At 45.0% G+C, this 14,848-nt stretch overlaps 1 protein-coding gene across 2 annotated transcripts in view; it reads left to right on the forward strand.

Moving 5' to 3' along the window:
* The first annotated feature begins 2,332 nt into the window (after window positions 1-2,332).
* Window positions 2,333-14,848, forward strand: part of trim33l (tripartite motif containing 33, like) — a 25,775-nt gene continuing 13,259 nt past the window's right edge. The window contains exons 1-11 of one of the 2 annotated variants that reach the window (XM_015018663.1): window positions 2,333-2,574; window positions 4,710-4,876; window positions 5,622-5,684; window positions 5,773-5,908; window positions 5,983-6,109; window positions 7,352-7,468; window positions 7,745-7,859; window positions 7,957-8,103; window positions 9,326-9,437; window positions 10,163-12,447; window positions 12,532-12,743. In XM_015018663.1, the coding sequence (XP_014874149.1) occupies window positions 5,643-5,684; window positions 5,773-5,908; window positions 5,983-6,109; window positions 7,352-7,468; window positions 7,745-7,859; window positions 7,957-8,103; window positions 9,326-9,437; window positions 10,163-12,447; window positions 12,532-12,743 (3,293 nt within the window). In that variant the 5' untranslated portion in view covers window positions 2,333-2,574; window positions 4,710-4,876; window positions 5,622-5,642. The remainder of the gene's footprint in view (window positions 2,575-4,709; window positions 4,877-5,621; window positions 5,685-5,772; window positions 5,909-5,982; window positions 6,110-7,351; window positions 7,469-7,744; window positions 7,860-7,956; window positions 8,104-9,325; window positions 9,438-10,162; window positions 12,448-12,531; window positions 12,744-14,848) is intronic. The other variant, XM_015018662.1, reaches the window with a different exon arrangement.

Genomic DNA, 14,848 nt, shown 5'->3' on the forward strand with positions numbered 1-14,848 from the left:
CTCTGTGTTGCCCTGTGACAGACTGGCCACCCCGCCTCTCGCCCGAAATGTTAGCTGGAGAGGCACCAGCACCCCTCCCGACCCCATTAGGGTGTACAGAAAATGGATGGATTATTGTGATTTTCAGTTAGAAGTGTTGACCTGTGTTAAGACTTTCTCACACTGATAACAGCCCTCTGCCCTTGAGAGAAATCGCTCCCAAGGAAAAAGACAAGATTACCTTGTGTGTGGGACCTGTAGACAAAACTTGCCTTCTGTCTCTTCTCTTTATCTCTCCCTCCTCCCTCCTCTGAGAATAAAAGACCAGCTCTGACTGAAGGTTTTCAGAATGCGCGGTGGGCCGCTCGCTGAGCGGGCCACTGCGTCTTCTCCTTCCATGACAGCTTGGTAAAAACTCATATAAGTTGTCTGTGGTTCTTTCTTCTTATGAAGGTTCAGAAAATACCTATCACCTCAGGTTCTGGTTCTGGTTCTGCTCTGCATCCAGAACCAAATGAGGAGAAGCAGCATTCAGCTTCTATGCAACACAAATCTGGAACAAACTTCCAGAAAACTGTAAAACAGCTGAAACACTGAGTGTCTTTAAATCTCAACTAAAACCCTGTTTAGAGTGGATTTGAAACGTGATCAATTAGGGATTTAGCCACTTAATGTTTTTATTGTTTATTCTATGGTGCATGACTTTTTGTTTTCGTGTTTATGATGTAAAGTGCTTTGAAATGCCTTTCTCCTGAAATGTGCTGTACAAATAACATTTGATTTGATTTTAGTATGAACAGTTTTCGCAAACAGTAGCAGGTAAATTATCCTGTGTCCTTGAAATCCTTGAATTTTCAGAGAATTATGACAACATATTTTCCCAAAAAAATTGCATTGTCTTCAACAAAATCTGGAAGCTATAGTGGCTGGCAGTGTTGTTCTCGAGACCGGTCTTGGTCTTGTCTTGGTCTCGGGTTAGGTGGTCTTGACTACAACACTGCTGTGGAACATAATGTCACTCTGGAATTGTCAACATGTCATGTAAATACAGTCAATATTACTGAACTTACCTGATGTAATAATTTTAAAGTAATTGTATGATAATAATTCTAACCCTTTAGGCCACAACCGGCACTGACAGCAGCTTGTCAGCTCTGACATGACAGCTCCCATCTAGTGGGAGCTGTTATCCGCTATCACAAAAGCCGTGCCATCTGACATGTATTCAGTCTGTGTGTTCAAATATGTATGAGGATTATGATTTTATTAAAATATTTTTTATTTCTATTAGTTTGAAATCAAATTATTCATATTCTAGATTCTATCTGAAACAGAAGCCATGGCAAATGTCACAGATTCAATGGCGGCTGTGTATGTTATGTATTCCATTTTTTATTTATTTATTTTGGTTTAAAATACAGGAATTCATATTTAGTCTGACACAGAAGCCGAGGCATACTTCACATCACCTAGAAGCTGCTGTTATTAAGCGGTGGCTGTTTGTGGCAGCCCGTGCTGCCGGGTCACGGCAGCCTGTGGAGGTTGTGGCAGCCCGTGCTGCCGGGTCACGGCAGCCTGTGGAGGTTGTGGCAGCCCGTGCTGCCGGGTCACGGCAGCCTGTGGAACCTTACGCAGCAGCTGCGACCTGCACAGGCTGGAACTTGGAAATAGTTCAAAGAGGACTTTCTTAGAGGCCTCGATCCACTCCATCCAAATGATTCACAGCCAATAAAATGATGTCATTGTGGCTTTATGTCTTCATTTTGACAACCAGAAAGTTTAAAAACTCATCTTCTACAAGAGTTTTGCTGTCAGAAGTAGTATAAATAACTGGTTTGGGTCTGGATTTAACAAGAGAAGCTCCTCCACCACCTGAAGAACCGCCACCTTCCAGTCAGATGTGCTGCTTGATCTGATTGTTATAAAGTGGTGACTCCTGATCAGCTGAAACAGTAGTGTGGCATTTGCCCAACTTTTCCTTGCCCTTAAGATGACCACGCCAACACTGTGTGTACAAGCATGCAATGAGTTAGGATACAGAGGAAAACACAGAATTATTTATTCCTAACAAGCAGCACCCCATATAATTTGAGATGATAGAACAATGTGGAAAAATAACCTTGGAAATACTACCTGCTTTAACAAATTTCTCAAATAGTCAGATTTCATGTCAAAGAATGGGTGAAACTTTATTTTTACTAAACAGTCTGAGACTTTAACAAGTCCTCTTGTTTCGTTTTTGGATACTAATAAGCCCAAATAAATATTTAACTTCATCCATTCATCCATGTAAGTGTTTTTTTTTCCTGTACAATAAATAGCTGTTAAATGCAGTGGAACAGAACAGAACCGGAAATTGGGGACCGGACTGGTTTCACAGTTTCTCCCTCCAAAACTGAGCATGCGCAGTCGGCATTCGGCAGTTGCTGTGGAATTGTTGTTTAGCTCCTGATGTCAGATCAGAACCGAGCCGGAACTTTAAACGTGAAGCTGTGGGAGTTGAATCGATCCGAGAGGAGCAGCGGGGGGAAGGGGCGGCTGATGGTGGACAGAGGAGCGGGGAGGAACGGAGCGGAGAGGCGGCAGTAGCAGGAGGTGAGTCCGTTAGAAGTTAAACTGCTAATGGTCTCCATGTTTATAAACGCCAAAGAGGGAGATTTCCACCGGAAGTCTCCTTTAAGCTCAGGGAACTGTGAACCTGCTGCTACCTAGATGAAGGTTTGTTGATGATGAAGAGCAGAAGTACCCAGCGGGTTCTTTTGGGTTGGTTCTGTAGCTCTGGGGACCAGAATTATCTCCTCATCTTACCGTTAGAGATTCACCACAAGGAGTTCCAACAGAAACAACTGATGTTCTTCAGATAAGCAGCGACCCCTGCTGGAGAGGTACAGACCTGCTCGGTTCTGTTGACACAGTTTGGACCTATTTTCAGTTACTGAACAAATATGGTTCTCTCTAACAGCTAACATTTCGCCTCTCGCCCGAAATGTTAGCTGGAGAGGCACCAGCAACCCTCCCGACCCCACTAAGGGACAAGGGTGTACAGAAAATGGATGGATGGATGTTTAGGTCTACAGAGAACATCCCGGTCCACTCAGTGGCCCACATCAGCAACCAGACTTATGTGTGAACGGCTTGCAACCCGCATGAGCAGCGGCGGTCTGTTTATTACAGTAAAGATGGCCGCCGCCGTCTATGGACGGATTGTAAAGTTGTTGAGAGCCGTCATAGTTCATTCTGGTGTTATATCCCTAACTTCCTCTTTAGCCAGCTATGCGGTTTGAACCTGCTGCTCATCTCAGGTTTTTAAGTAAATAAGTTTCCTGTGGCATTGTCAGAGAGTTCCATAAACAAATATTGCTGTATTGGAAAATGATAAATATACATAATTTTTATTTATTTGTATTGATTTTTCCTGTGTTATATCTACATTGCCCATTCTGAAGAATGTAAGACTATATTGTTTTTCATGACTGTCTGCTGTAATAGTGACATTTCATGTACGCATGTTGATTTCAAATAATTTAAAAAAAGTTTTTAAAAAAGTGCAAAAAAAAAAAGAGAAGTTGTTGAAAGTTACAGCCAGATCAGAACCAGACAAAGGAAACTAATAAAAATATGTTTGTAGATATGATTTATCCAGACATCCTCAGGCGGCAGTTTTTACTTCGCCAGTTGTTGGGTTTCAGTCATGTGACCCGGATGACGCGCTGTATTCAGATGGAGGGCCGGAAGGGGATTTCTCCGGTTCAAAATAAAGCAAAATGGATCATAAGGAGTAGCTAATGCCCTAAATAGGCTGGAACAGCCGAGGTATCTCGAAAAAATATGCGTACATTTAGGATATGATTCGTATTATCTCTATAAAAAGACTTCTCTTATAATCTTGAGAGCTGCAGACCTCATATTATACGATGAGCCAGAAGAAAGCTTTCAAAAGCCTGGACAATCAATCATTTAGTTTCAAGTTGGGTCAAGCATTTAGGATCAAAAGCAGCATTAGATGGCTGTCGACTTGTTTCTGCCGGGTGAGTACTATATTACGTAAAATAGTTGTGCTATTTTACGTAATTAGATGATAACGATGCTATCGCTAACAACGAGCTAACCCATGTTATTTCTATGAGCTTGAATCTGCTGGTAAATAATTTATTTAGCTTCTGTAAACCCAAATTCATGCTGGATTTGTACGTTAATGTTGAGTCGCTGCTGGATTCAGGTCCAATGTAGATCAACGATTTGCTCGTGTCTGTTGGTGTCCAGACACGAAGCATGTGGGGGAACAGTAACAGCTCACGGTGACTGTATTGCTGGATAGGCTATATTTAATTTATTTAGCTTTTTTATTTTATTTTTTTTAGCATGAAAGTCCCACTGATAAACGTTATATTTTCTGTCCGTGACTCGGCACTGAGCTAGCTGCTAACAACATCAGCGCTCAGAGGACAACAATGCTAGGGCATAAAAATAATATATCTTTCCTTACATATGAATGCTTGTCTTTCAAATAACTGTCCAATAAAACATCTGAAAATACAATTTAAACAATGGGATCGTTTCCTGTTAGAAAGTGGCTGCAAACTCTGGCGTTAGTTTCTGCACCTCCTGCTCTTGGCTGTAGATTGTTGATCCATTTTCTCCCCTTTTTTCACTAAGTTTTTTAAAATCAACTCCCTTGTGACCAACTACATTTGAAACACGAAAATAACGTTTATCTTTCTCTCTATTAGAACAGTTGGAGCAACTGTACAGGACTCAGACTTTAGACATTTTGATGCTGGATCAACAGAAATAAATGGGCTGAATTTACTTCCTGCCCTCCATGTGCATTGGGTGACGTCGGTGCTATGTCATTTGAAACCCAGCAATATGGAGTGAAAATAGTCCCAAAATACATGTGAGTGTGTAATACTGGATTTGTAATTTGTGTAAGCATCTTTGTATGTAACTTTGGATAGATATATCTGTGACACGTGATTAGTAAACCATAAAAAGAAAATTTGTGTGCAGCTTCGGGTACTTGTAAATATGAGGTCAAATGCATACACAAATATGAAGAAATTACGAGTACAAAATAAAAGTACACACACGCAATTACAATTTCTACAAGCATTAAATTTATACACAATTTTTTTTAACTTCAACCTCACAAATCTGATAATTATGAATTCAAACCTTCTCCTACGCCTACAAATGTTAAATAAGTAGCAGGAGTCACCTGACACAGACAGAACTTGATTTTACACACAGATCCGGTTACGATGCATGAGGATTTTTGGGACTCATTTCATGCTTCAGACAGCCTCAGATTGGTGTGTATGCGGTGCGTTAAAATGCTGGTGGAAAGTCCAGTGTTTTCATCCTCTGAACGTTTGTCACTGTGCTTGTGCCGAAGTGGCAAAGACGTTATTTTGTTGGAAAACGGAATATTTCAGTACTTCTTGTCAATACTTAAAAATTATTTATAGACATTTTGTGCATTTTTGAGCGGTACAGATGAGATTATCATTATTGCATTTATTATTTTTTTGAATAATGTGTTTATTTGCATCTTTTAATTTATTGTCTCTCGGATTGGGTCGTGTTCTTCTGCTGTGAATGCAGCGTCTGAGCTCATTTTACTGATGTTTGGTGTGTCTCAGGTGAAGACCTCTCCGGTCGTCATGGCGACAGCGGGAGACCCAGGAGACATCCATGCCCGGCAGGTAAAGCTCAGATCTCTGCCGTTCAAGTGGGACAGAGACAGGAAGTGGCTCCAGACCTGACGCTCTTCCTCCTCCTCCTCTTCCTCAGTGCGGGACCTGTGACGGCGCCTCGGCCTCCTGCTGGTGTGTGGACTGCAGTGAAGCTCTGTGCGACGCCTGTCTAGCGGCTCACCGCCGGGTCACCCTGACCCGATCCCACCGAGTTCTGAACCGGCAGCCTGAAGGTCCGCCGGTCCGGTTCCTCCTGGTTTATGGCTAGTTCACTCCAGACTTGCTGATGTTTCTATTTCCTCCCCAGGACCCAGTTTGGTTTTTCCCACCAAGTTCTGCAGAATCCACCCGTCTGAGGAGCTGAAGCTGTTCTGCTTCAGCTGCTGCCAGCTCACCTGCAGGGACTGCCAGCTGGCGGACCACCAGAACCACAGGTGCTCCTCCAACCTCCATCAAACTGGGACTGTAAGGAGCAGGCTGGGTTGTCAGGAGAGTCTCTAGCAGTCAGTAGCTTACTAGGACTCGTCTCTCTGTGCAAAACACAACAAACGAGTAGGGCTGGGCAATAAATCAATAACAATATTCATCTCAATAAACACGTGATCAATATCAATAGATAGTATGTCTGATAGAATAGTCAATACATTGAATATTCACTGAACTTTGGTCCAAAACTGCACACCATTCTGGGAGATGTAGGCAGAGGAAATAATGTAGTTGCTCAGCCTCTCATGGCTAGCTGAGCATGGTAGCATCAACTCACTCACTCTCTGGTTGCATAGCAACAACCTGCTGAGTAACTTGCACAGCAGCAGTTTCATGTTTTGCCTCAAAACTGCTTAAAAATAAAAACAACTGCATGGAGTGAAAACTGCGGATGAAACAGGAAAATCAGGCCACCAGTTTGGCAGGATTTCAGATATTTAAAACGAAAACTAATCAATAATTATCAATATTGACTGATATGGAATGCTTATATTATGATACTTTTTCAGCCACATTGTCCAGCCTGACAAACGATACATAAAAATATCCATTAATGTCTCACAGCAGATAAGTTTCTGCTCAACAGCAGCAAAGTGATGGGAAATCAAAGCCAGTAGATTCACACAGATGGGAATCTGCAGAATACATAAAAACGGGATAAACATCAAAATACTGTACAGTAAAGGCAACATTTCATCAATTCTGAGCTGTTATTTAAGCAGTCCAAAGAAATGGGCAACTGATTACATAATTAAAACAAATTATTTACAATTAGTGACAATAGAAACTATGCAGAAACCAGCAGGGAGTGAATATCTGGTTTGATGGGAGCAGTAATGCTCATCAGCTGCTGGGAGGAAGGATCTGCATGATGCTCCTCTTAGGGCTGAAACCATTCATCTCCAAACTACAAAAAAAAATTTAGCATTTAAAAACACTTACATATTCTACAAAGACCTGTTTTAGCTTCATCCGGTTCAAATTCTTTAACAGAAAAAGAAAAACCTCCCATCGAGCTCCTTTTTCTGTCCATTAATTAATAAGTTAATCCAGAAATAATCCCCAGATCAGCCTTTCACTGTACGGCTGCTACGTCAATCAGAAAGGCCTAAGCTGTTATCAATGCTCAGTCTATAAGAAAAAAAAAGCTGTGTGTGTCATGACCTTTGACCTCTCCCTGGCCTTTCCAGGTTCGACTTTGTCAGCAAAGCGGTGGCAAGTGTGAAGAAGCAGCTGGACGCCTGCATGCAGCCATTCAGAGCACAGATGGACGCGTCCAGGAGGAGCCTGCAGGACATGGAGACCAGGTAGGGTCGCCATGGAGACCGTCCCCAGGATGAAGACGGGCCTCCTCGTCTCCTGCTGTCCAGAGCAGCTGCTGTTGTTAGGAAGTTCCATCTCCAGGGGGCGCTGCAGGTTGGCAGGCCTTGGTCAATGTCATTATAAAATCCTCTTCTGGAGAGCCAGCAGGTCTCCAGGTTCTAACCCGATCTGACCTGTCCCAGCTCTAACCTGACACGGCTGTAACTTGATGCGGCTCTACCCCGACCCGATCCAGTTCTAACCCCTGCTGTTGTGTCCAGGCTGCAGGTTCTGGCCCGCTGCGAGTCCTTCATGACCTCCAAGCTGCAGAAACACGTCGACACGCTGATGGAGATGCTGAAGAAAAGGTTTGAGGAGATCATCAAGCAGATCCAGGTAACTCCAACCAGACTGGGTAAACTTGTTCTACTGGTTCTACCTCCATTAATTGGCTGCTTCATTCTGGACCTCGTGGTTTTGTTCCTGTGTGCAGGTTGTCTACAACGTGGAGCGCAACCTGATCAGCAGGAAGATGGAGAAGGTGAAGCAGCTGCAGCAGAGCCACGTCCCTCTGACTGAAGCAGCAGAAAAGGCCAGAAGCACCACCAACCTGCCCACCCTGGTGGGCTGCATATCCCAGGTACGACCTGCCCCCATCAAGCCACGCAGACCAACCCAACGGCCCAGTCGAAGCCTGAGGTCCAACGGCCCAGTCGAAGCCTGAGGTCCAACGGCCCAGTCGAAGCCTCAGTTAGATGATTAGCTTTGTGGCAGAAGGACAGGAAATGCTTTTTGCTGTCCCTCAGCATCATGTAGTCTGATGGTTGGTATAGAGACCAGGATGTTGATATTTGCTACAGAGCACCGCTAACTATGAAGTTAACTTTGCTAACCCTAAAGTACTAATCGTAAACATTCGTTTTGCTAATGCTGACATGTTACATTTAGTGGAAGCTAATGCTAAATTGCTAACTACAACCATCCTGAGACCCACCATGTGCCAATAACACAACATAAAATATCATTAAATTCAAAACTATTATACACCATTAGTAAGCACTCTTCCTCTAATTCACCAATAGCAGAGCTAATCTTTAGCTTAGAGCTTTTGTTAACTTTTAAAATGTTTAGCACACTTAGCTTCCCCTAAATCAGTGCTTCTCAATTCCGGTCCTCAGGCCCCCTTCCCTGCATGTTTTAGGTGTTTCCCCACTGCCACACACTTGGATTGAATCTATGGGTGATTAACAAGCTTCTGCAGCACTTGATGCCTGCAGAAGAGGTAATGCAATCATTTAGATCAGCTGTTGTGAAATACAGGCAGATCTAAAACATGCAGAGCAGGAGGGCCTGAGGACTGGAATTGAGAAGCACTGCCCTAAATAAATACCGACGCTCTAATTTACTTTGCTGTTTTGTAAACTTCCAGTTGATTAAAGGTCAATGTCTGTGTTGAAGTTTTGGTTATTGACTGTTAAAAATTTGTCAAATATTTAGATGTTTATATTCATGCTCTTATTTTGAAGTCTGTTTAAATAGTAGTTCTGTTTTCTCTTCTTCCGTTTTTTGTTTACCAAGAAACTTCATTGAACAACTTAATTAGGGGAAGCTAAGTGCGCTAAAAGTTGTCAATGTTGGCAAAAGTGCTAAGCTAAAATTTAGCTATGCTAATTAGCGCATTAGCAGAAGTTTTCCCACCATTAGCTGCAGGGATTCCCAGATGAACAGTCTTCCTTTTTCCTTCATTAATTTGTTTTCAATACCTGAGATGTTGATGATATTAATTAGTTCATTAATAAGTCAGATGAGTCATTAAACTCAAACATGAACGCTGTAACCAGGCGTGTTTCCTGTCCTGGTAGATCACCTCCCAGATGAAGGATCTGGTAGACGAGGACTCGCGTCCTCCTTCCAAGATGATCGACGTGAAGGTCATCACCGACAGAAACTCTGTGGAGGGAATCCTGAATTTCGGTAAGATTCGGATCGGATCTGGTTGATTGCTGGGTTCAGTTCTGATTCATTTGGTTTTTATCTGATGAGAAGGAGAAAGAAAATGGATGAATATTTTAAAACCAGCAGCAGAGATTCAGTTCTGTTTGATGTTCAGATCAGGAGGTTATAAAAATCAAAAATGGCGTCTGGATTCATTCAAGCCTTCAGCTGTTGTAGTTCTGATGGTTCTGGTTCACACAGAAAAATATTCAATCAGATCAATGAAAAGGATTTTGGACAGAAATGTTCTGGTCTGGACTCCTGCATGAATTACTGCATCAATGCGGCGAATCACAGAGGTTCTGATCTGGCCCGTTTGCTGGCCCATAAAGCCCAATATCCCCAGGGTTATTGGCCAGTTTTTGGTACCGTTTGCACTTTGGGTCGGTACCACATCCTGCTGAAAAATGAAACCAGCCGACAGGGCGACCCAGATCCTTCAACAGCGTGGGTTCTGGTTCTGATCCACTCCACTCCTCCAGACTCTGAGGTCCTGAGGTCCAAATGAAGTAAAAACTTTCACAGAACTCCTTAAGCCACCTGAAGTTCTGATCCAGATGGCGAGCTGAAAGGCGAGTTTCATTTCATCACAGGTTCTGATTGGTCGGGTTCAGGAACTGGACTACAGCAGCCCAGAGAACCGTTCACCAGTGGGTTGGACCCGGTTTTGTTTAGAGATTGTGACCCGTTGTTTCTGGTTCCAGGTAAACTCCACGTCTCCTGGATCCCCTTCTCCACTCGGCAGGTTGAACCTCCACCATCCTCTTCCTCCCTGCTTCCTGCTCCGCCCACCTCCACCTGCCGACCCCTCACCTGCAGCAATGCCACGACCAACAGCAGTTCTGTTGATGTTGCTGCTCCTCCAGCTGGGTCCACTAGCACCTTCATCAGAACCGGTCCGTTCTCTGGGTCTGGTACCGCTGCTTCCTCAGCTCCACCCGTCAGGATTAGCTGCTCTACTCCTCCACCCTACTCTTCCTCTTCCTACCCTTCCTCGTCTGTGGACGCCATGACGGACTTCATAGAGAACAATAAAGCAGTTCTTCATCCCAAGTCTTCCTCCATCAGTAAGCTGGACCCGAGCTGTGGTTCCTGGGGACCTTCAGCCCAGATACCCAGGGTTCCCTCTTCCAACAACTCACTTCCTGTTCCTGCTTCCACCTCACTTTCTGTTCCTGCTTCCACCTCACTTCCTGGTTTAACCTCACTTCCTGTTTCTGCTTCTGCCTCATTTCCTGTTTCTGCTTCTGCCTCATTTCATCCTGTGGCTTTGACCTCACTTCCTGTCCCTGCTTCCACCTCACTTCCTGTCCCTGCTTCCACATCACTTCCTGTCCCTGCTTCCACCTCATTTCTTGTCCCTGCTTCCACCTCACTTCCTGTCCCTGCTTCCACATCACTTCCTGTTCCTGCTTCCACATCACTTCCTGTTCCTGCGGTGGTTAAGTCCAGAGCCGCTCAGGACATTGAAGCCAGGAACCCGTTCCTCTGGAGCCTCCTCAGTCAGTCGTCCCCGTCCTCTTCATCTCTGTCCTCTTCGTCTCCGTCCTCTTCGTCTCCGGCCAGTCCGTCTCTGCCTTCCTCAGGTCTGGTTCGTGGTCAGAGTTCATCCAGTTGCTCCTCTTCCTCGTTGACTTCAGACGTTCGGCTTCAAACCTCGACCACCAAAGGTCCTGGAAGGGTGGCAGACCGATCTGAAGGAGCAAAGCCTACTCCGTCACCGGAGCCGTCCAGAGGTTTAGATTCTGCGGTCAGGATCAATGTTCTGACCAAGTCCCAGCTGGAGTCCAGCTCAGATAAACTGTTTGTCAAGTTTCAGTGGATGAAGAAGAAGAACTCCAAGTCTTCCAAGTCCAGCAGCTCTTTGGTACCCAGTTCTCCTAAAATAAAGAGGTTACTCTCTGGGAAACGGCAGCCTCAGAGGATTCAGAACCAGCCTGGCAGTCCGGTCCGAAAACTGAACCGCCAGGCTAGTGGCATGGAGTCTTTACCCTCCATGCCCTCCGTTCCTCCGTTCCCATCCACCGATCTGGTCTTCTCCAAGGCGGTTTCCACAGCAGCTCCACCCGGCAACATTCAGCCGCTGGTCCAGCTGTCGCCTAGTCTCAACCAGCAGGTTCTCGGCCAGAACCTCCCACCTTCCATCCTGCTGCTGACCAACACCAGCCAGAATCCTGTGACTGGCTCCGGTTCTGGTCCCCCCTCTTCGGTTTCGGCTGGTCCTCAAACTCTTCCAGGAAATGACCCATCTGTCCGGTGGAGTCCAGAGATCCAGAACCTTCCTGAATCCAACAACCTGCAGCTCCTAGAATGTCTCGTCTCCGAGGTTGGACTTCCTTCCTCCGCCTTGAAAGACCAGCAGCAGAATCCTGCTTCAAAGCAGACGGGCAAACGAAAGGAACCAAACAGACTGGTACAAGGTTCTTCAGCTGGAATTGATCCACCATTAGGGTGCAGATCATCTGACCCAACCAGGACTGGAGCCTCTGACCAGGACCTCATTGTGGTGCTGTCAGACGACGAGTCGCTGCCTGACGTGTATGAGGTTCAACCCAGCGTTGAGGAGGTCCGGTCGTTTCTTCCTCCAGTTACTGTTGGAGGTTCAGATGTCGAAATCAATATCGTTGAGACCAAACCTCCAGGGTTCGAGTCCAAACCAAGAACATTAAAGTTTATAGAAAGAGACATCTTTGATGAACCAGCTTCACCGGCAGTGTCAGAGGACAGGATGTCCACTGCCTTGTCTGAAGTACCTGAACTAGGACTCAAACTGTCTTCCTCTGAAACATCTGACAGCGACGATGAAGACTTGCTGAGCATTCGGACTGAACAGCTGGACTACGGCCAGCTCTGCTGGCAGCCCACAGTGTCTCTGCTGAGACTTCCCCTGTCCCTGCCTGGACCTGGACGGCCCCTGCCTCGCTTCCATTTCATCCTTGGAGACAAGCAAGACGAGCTGTATCTGCAGGAGATGGAAGAGGACGATCAGGTTGGTTCTACATCGTAATGGACTCAAAGAACAGCATCTGCTCAGATCAGGTCCTGTTATGCTTGTTGTTCTGCTGTCCCACAGTACAGCGACGAGGACGTCTCAGAGATCGTCACTGACCATGACTCTGACGTCACCGAAGACTTCACCATTCTTCAGTCTACAGAGTCTCCACTGTCCCTGGAGGTCATTTCCTGTGCTGCTTGCGGATCATCCAGTGCGTCAAAGATCTGCACTGTCTGTGGTCGGGGGTACCACAGAGACTGCCACGTCCCTCCGTTTGGACCAGACATCTGGTAGGACTTACCTTCATCTGCTGATGGAGCTGATCTTGAGATTTTTGGTGCAATTTAGACGTAGCGTGACGTCATCTGCAGTTCTATACTCCTAGAAACTATTTGGTGGTGCTTTAAGAAACAAATCTGAGCAGCCATCCCTGAAGTGAGTCACTCTACTTTTCTACTGGATCTCTATCTGGAGCCTGGTTCAGATGTAGCATCTGGGCTGAAGAAAAGGAGATCATATAAGTCCAAATAAAGCTTTCTGCAACATCTGTGACCCCAAGATCAATGCTGAACCCTGAAAACAGCGAGTGAGAACTCACTGAAAACCTCAATCTAAATATTTAATGTAATCAGTAATGGTCAAGACTAACTGCAAAGCTAATTGCGCTAGCACTAAAGCACTAAACATAAATGTTAGTTCCACTAATGCTAAAGAGCTATGTGCACATAGCATTTAGCGAAAGCTAACTCTAAAGAGCTGCAGCAACAAGGTATTATCAAACGCTAATGCTACAGTAATTAACTCAATTCAGCCATGCTGTCACCCGCCAGGTGTCAGTGATGCATGTGCTGCTACATCATATGTTGCCCTCATCTTCTTTAAATCAAATTTTATTTGTATAGCACATTTCAGCAACAAGGCATCTCAAAGAGATTTACGTAATAAAACACAAAGTCATGCAACAGAATCAAGAACTGAAACATGACATTGAATCAAGAGCCATCATTCAATTCTTAATCGATTATTCTTCAGAATCCACTCTGACCAGCTGAGTTTCAGTCTGGATTTAAAGGAGCTCAGTGTTTCAGCTGTTTTACAGTTTTCTGGAAGTTTGTTCCAGATTTGTGGTGCATAGAAGCTGAATGTTGCTTCTCCTCGTTTGGTTCTGGTTCTGTATGCAGAGTAGAACAAGAACCTGAGGGGTCTGGAAGGTTGATACATCAGCAGCAGATCTTTAATGTATTGTGGTGCTGAGCTGTGTTATATCAGTATTTTAAAGTCTGTCCTCTTAGTGGAACTGGGTGTTATGAGCTCCACCTTCCTGGTTCTAGTCAGAACAGCAGCAGCAGCTTCTGGATCAGCTGCAGCAGGAGGATTGATTTGTTAGTCAGACCTGTGAAGACGCTGCTGCAGGAATCGGTGCGACTGAAGATATAAACGCCTGGATGAGTTTCTCTGGATCGCTCTGAGACATCAGTCCTCTGATCCTGGAGATTCTTCAGGTGAGAAAAGGCCGACTTTGTACAGCGATCCCTTGTTTTTCTTTGTGGCGTTCTGAAAATAACCACGATAAGTGAAATCCGTGAAGTAGTTACCTTTAGTTTTTACAGTTATTATACAGCATAAATAAATACATTGAAACCAAAGAACAAAACCTGTTTTCAGATCAGCGGATGTTCATCAATCGGCCTTAATGTGATCCGGAGTCGTGGCATTAAAGCGTCTCCTCCAACCTGCCCCGAGATTCACAGCTGGATCTACGGCAGAGCGACGGATCTGAGCCTCCGGTCGGGTTCTGCTGCCTCTGGCCAGTTTTATCCATCAGGCATTCAAAGTTTTCAGCTTTCATCTCCTGAATGGCCAATCTGTAGTTAGCCAATCAGGACGCAGAACACAACGCACTGTGAAAAAAACTGCACAAAACAATCTGTGAAGCAGCGAGACGGCGAAGGATCACTGTAACTGTCTTTATGTGGCTTTGAAGGTTCAGGTCAGACAAGTCGGGTTTGGTATGTGAGCGCTAAGAAGAGAAGTGCCGAGTAGAACATGTTGATTCATTTCATCCGTAAATTTGAGAAACTCTGGTTTCTTCGTAGGTATGTTATGACTGTAGGGAATGAGTGTGGGAGTGTGGAGGGAGGAGGAGGGGAACCAGCTGCTCTGTCTGCAGTCGATGTTTTATCAGCTTGTTTTGGTCCTGATAAGCTGAGGGATCCATCCTAGTCACACATCCTTGAGCCTGTTCCTCTGAAGCGATGGTCACATTGTTGTTGATAAAATGAAAAATGTTTGCAGTGAGCAGCCTTATTCCATGTTTGTTCAGACTGCGTCCTCCTCTTCCTAGAGGTGAAAGCGCTGCCAGTAGATCCAGAGGTCATCGATGAAGGTCACTGAG

The sequence above is a fragment of the Poecilia latipinna genome, unplaced genomic scaffold (assembly GCF_001443285.1).
Source record: "Poecilia latipinna isolate Pla-1442-1.1 unplaced genomic scaffold, P_latipinna-1.0 Scaffold2304, whole genome shotgun sequence".
NCBI lineage: Eukaryota > Metazoa > Chordata > Actinopteri > Cyprinodontiformes > Poeciliidae > Poecilia > Poecilia latipinna.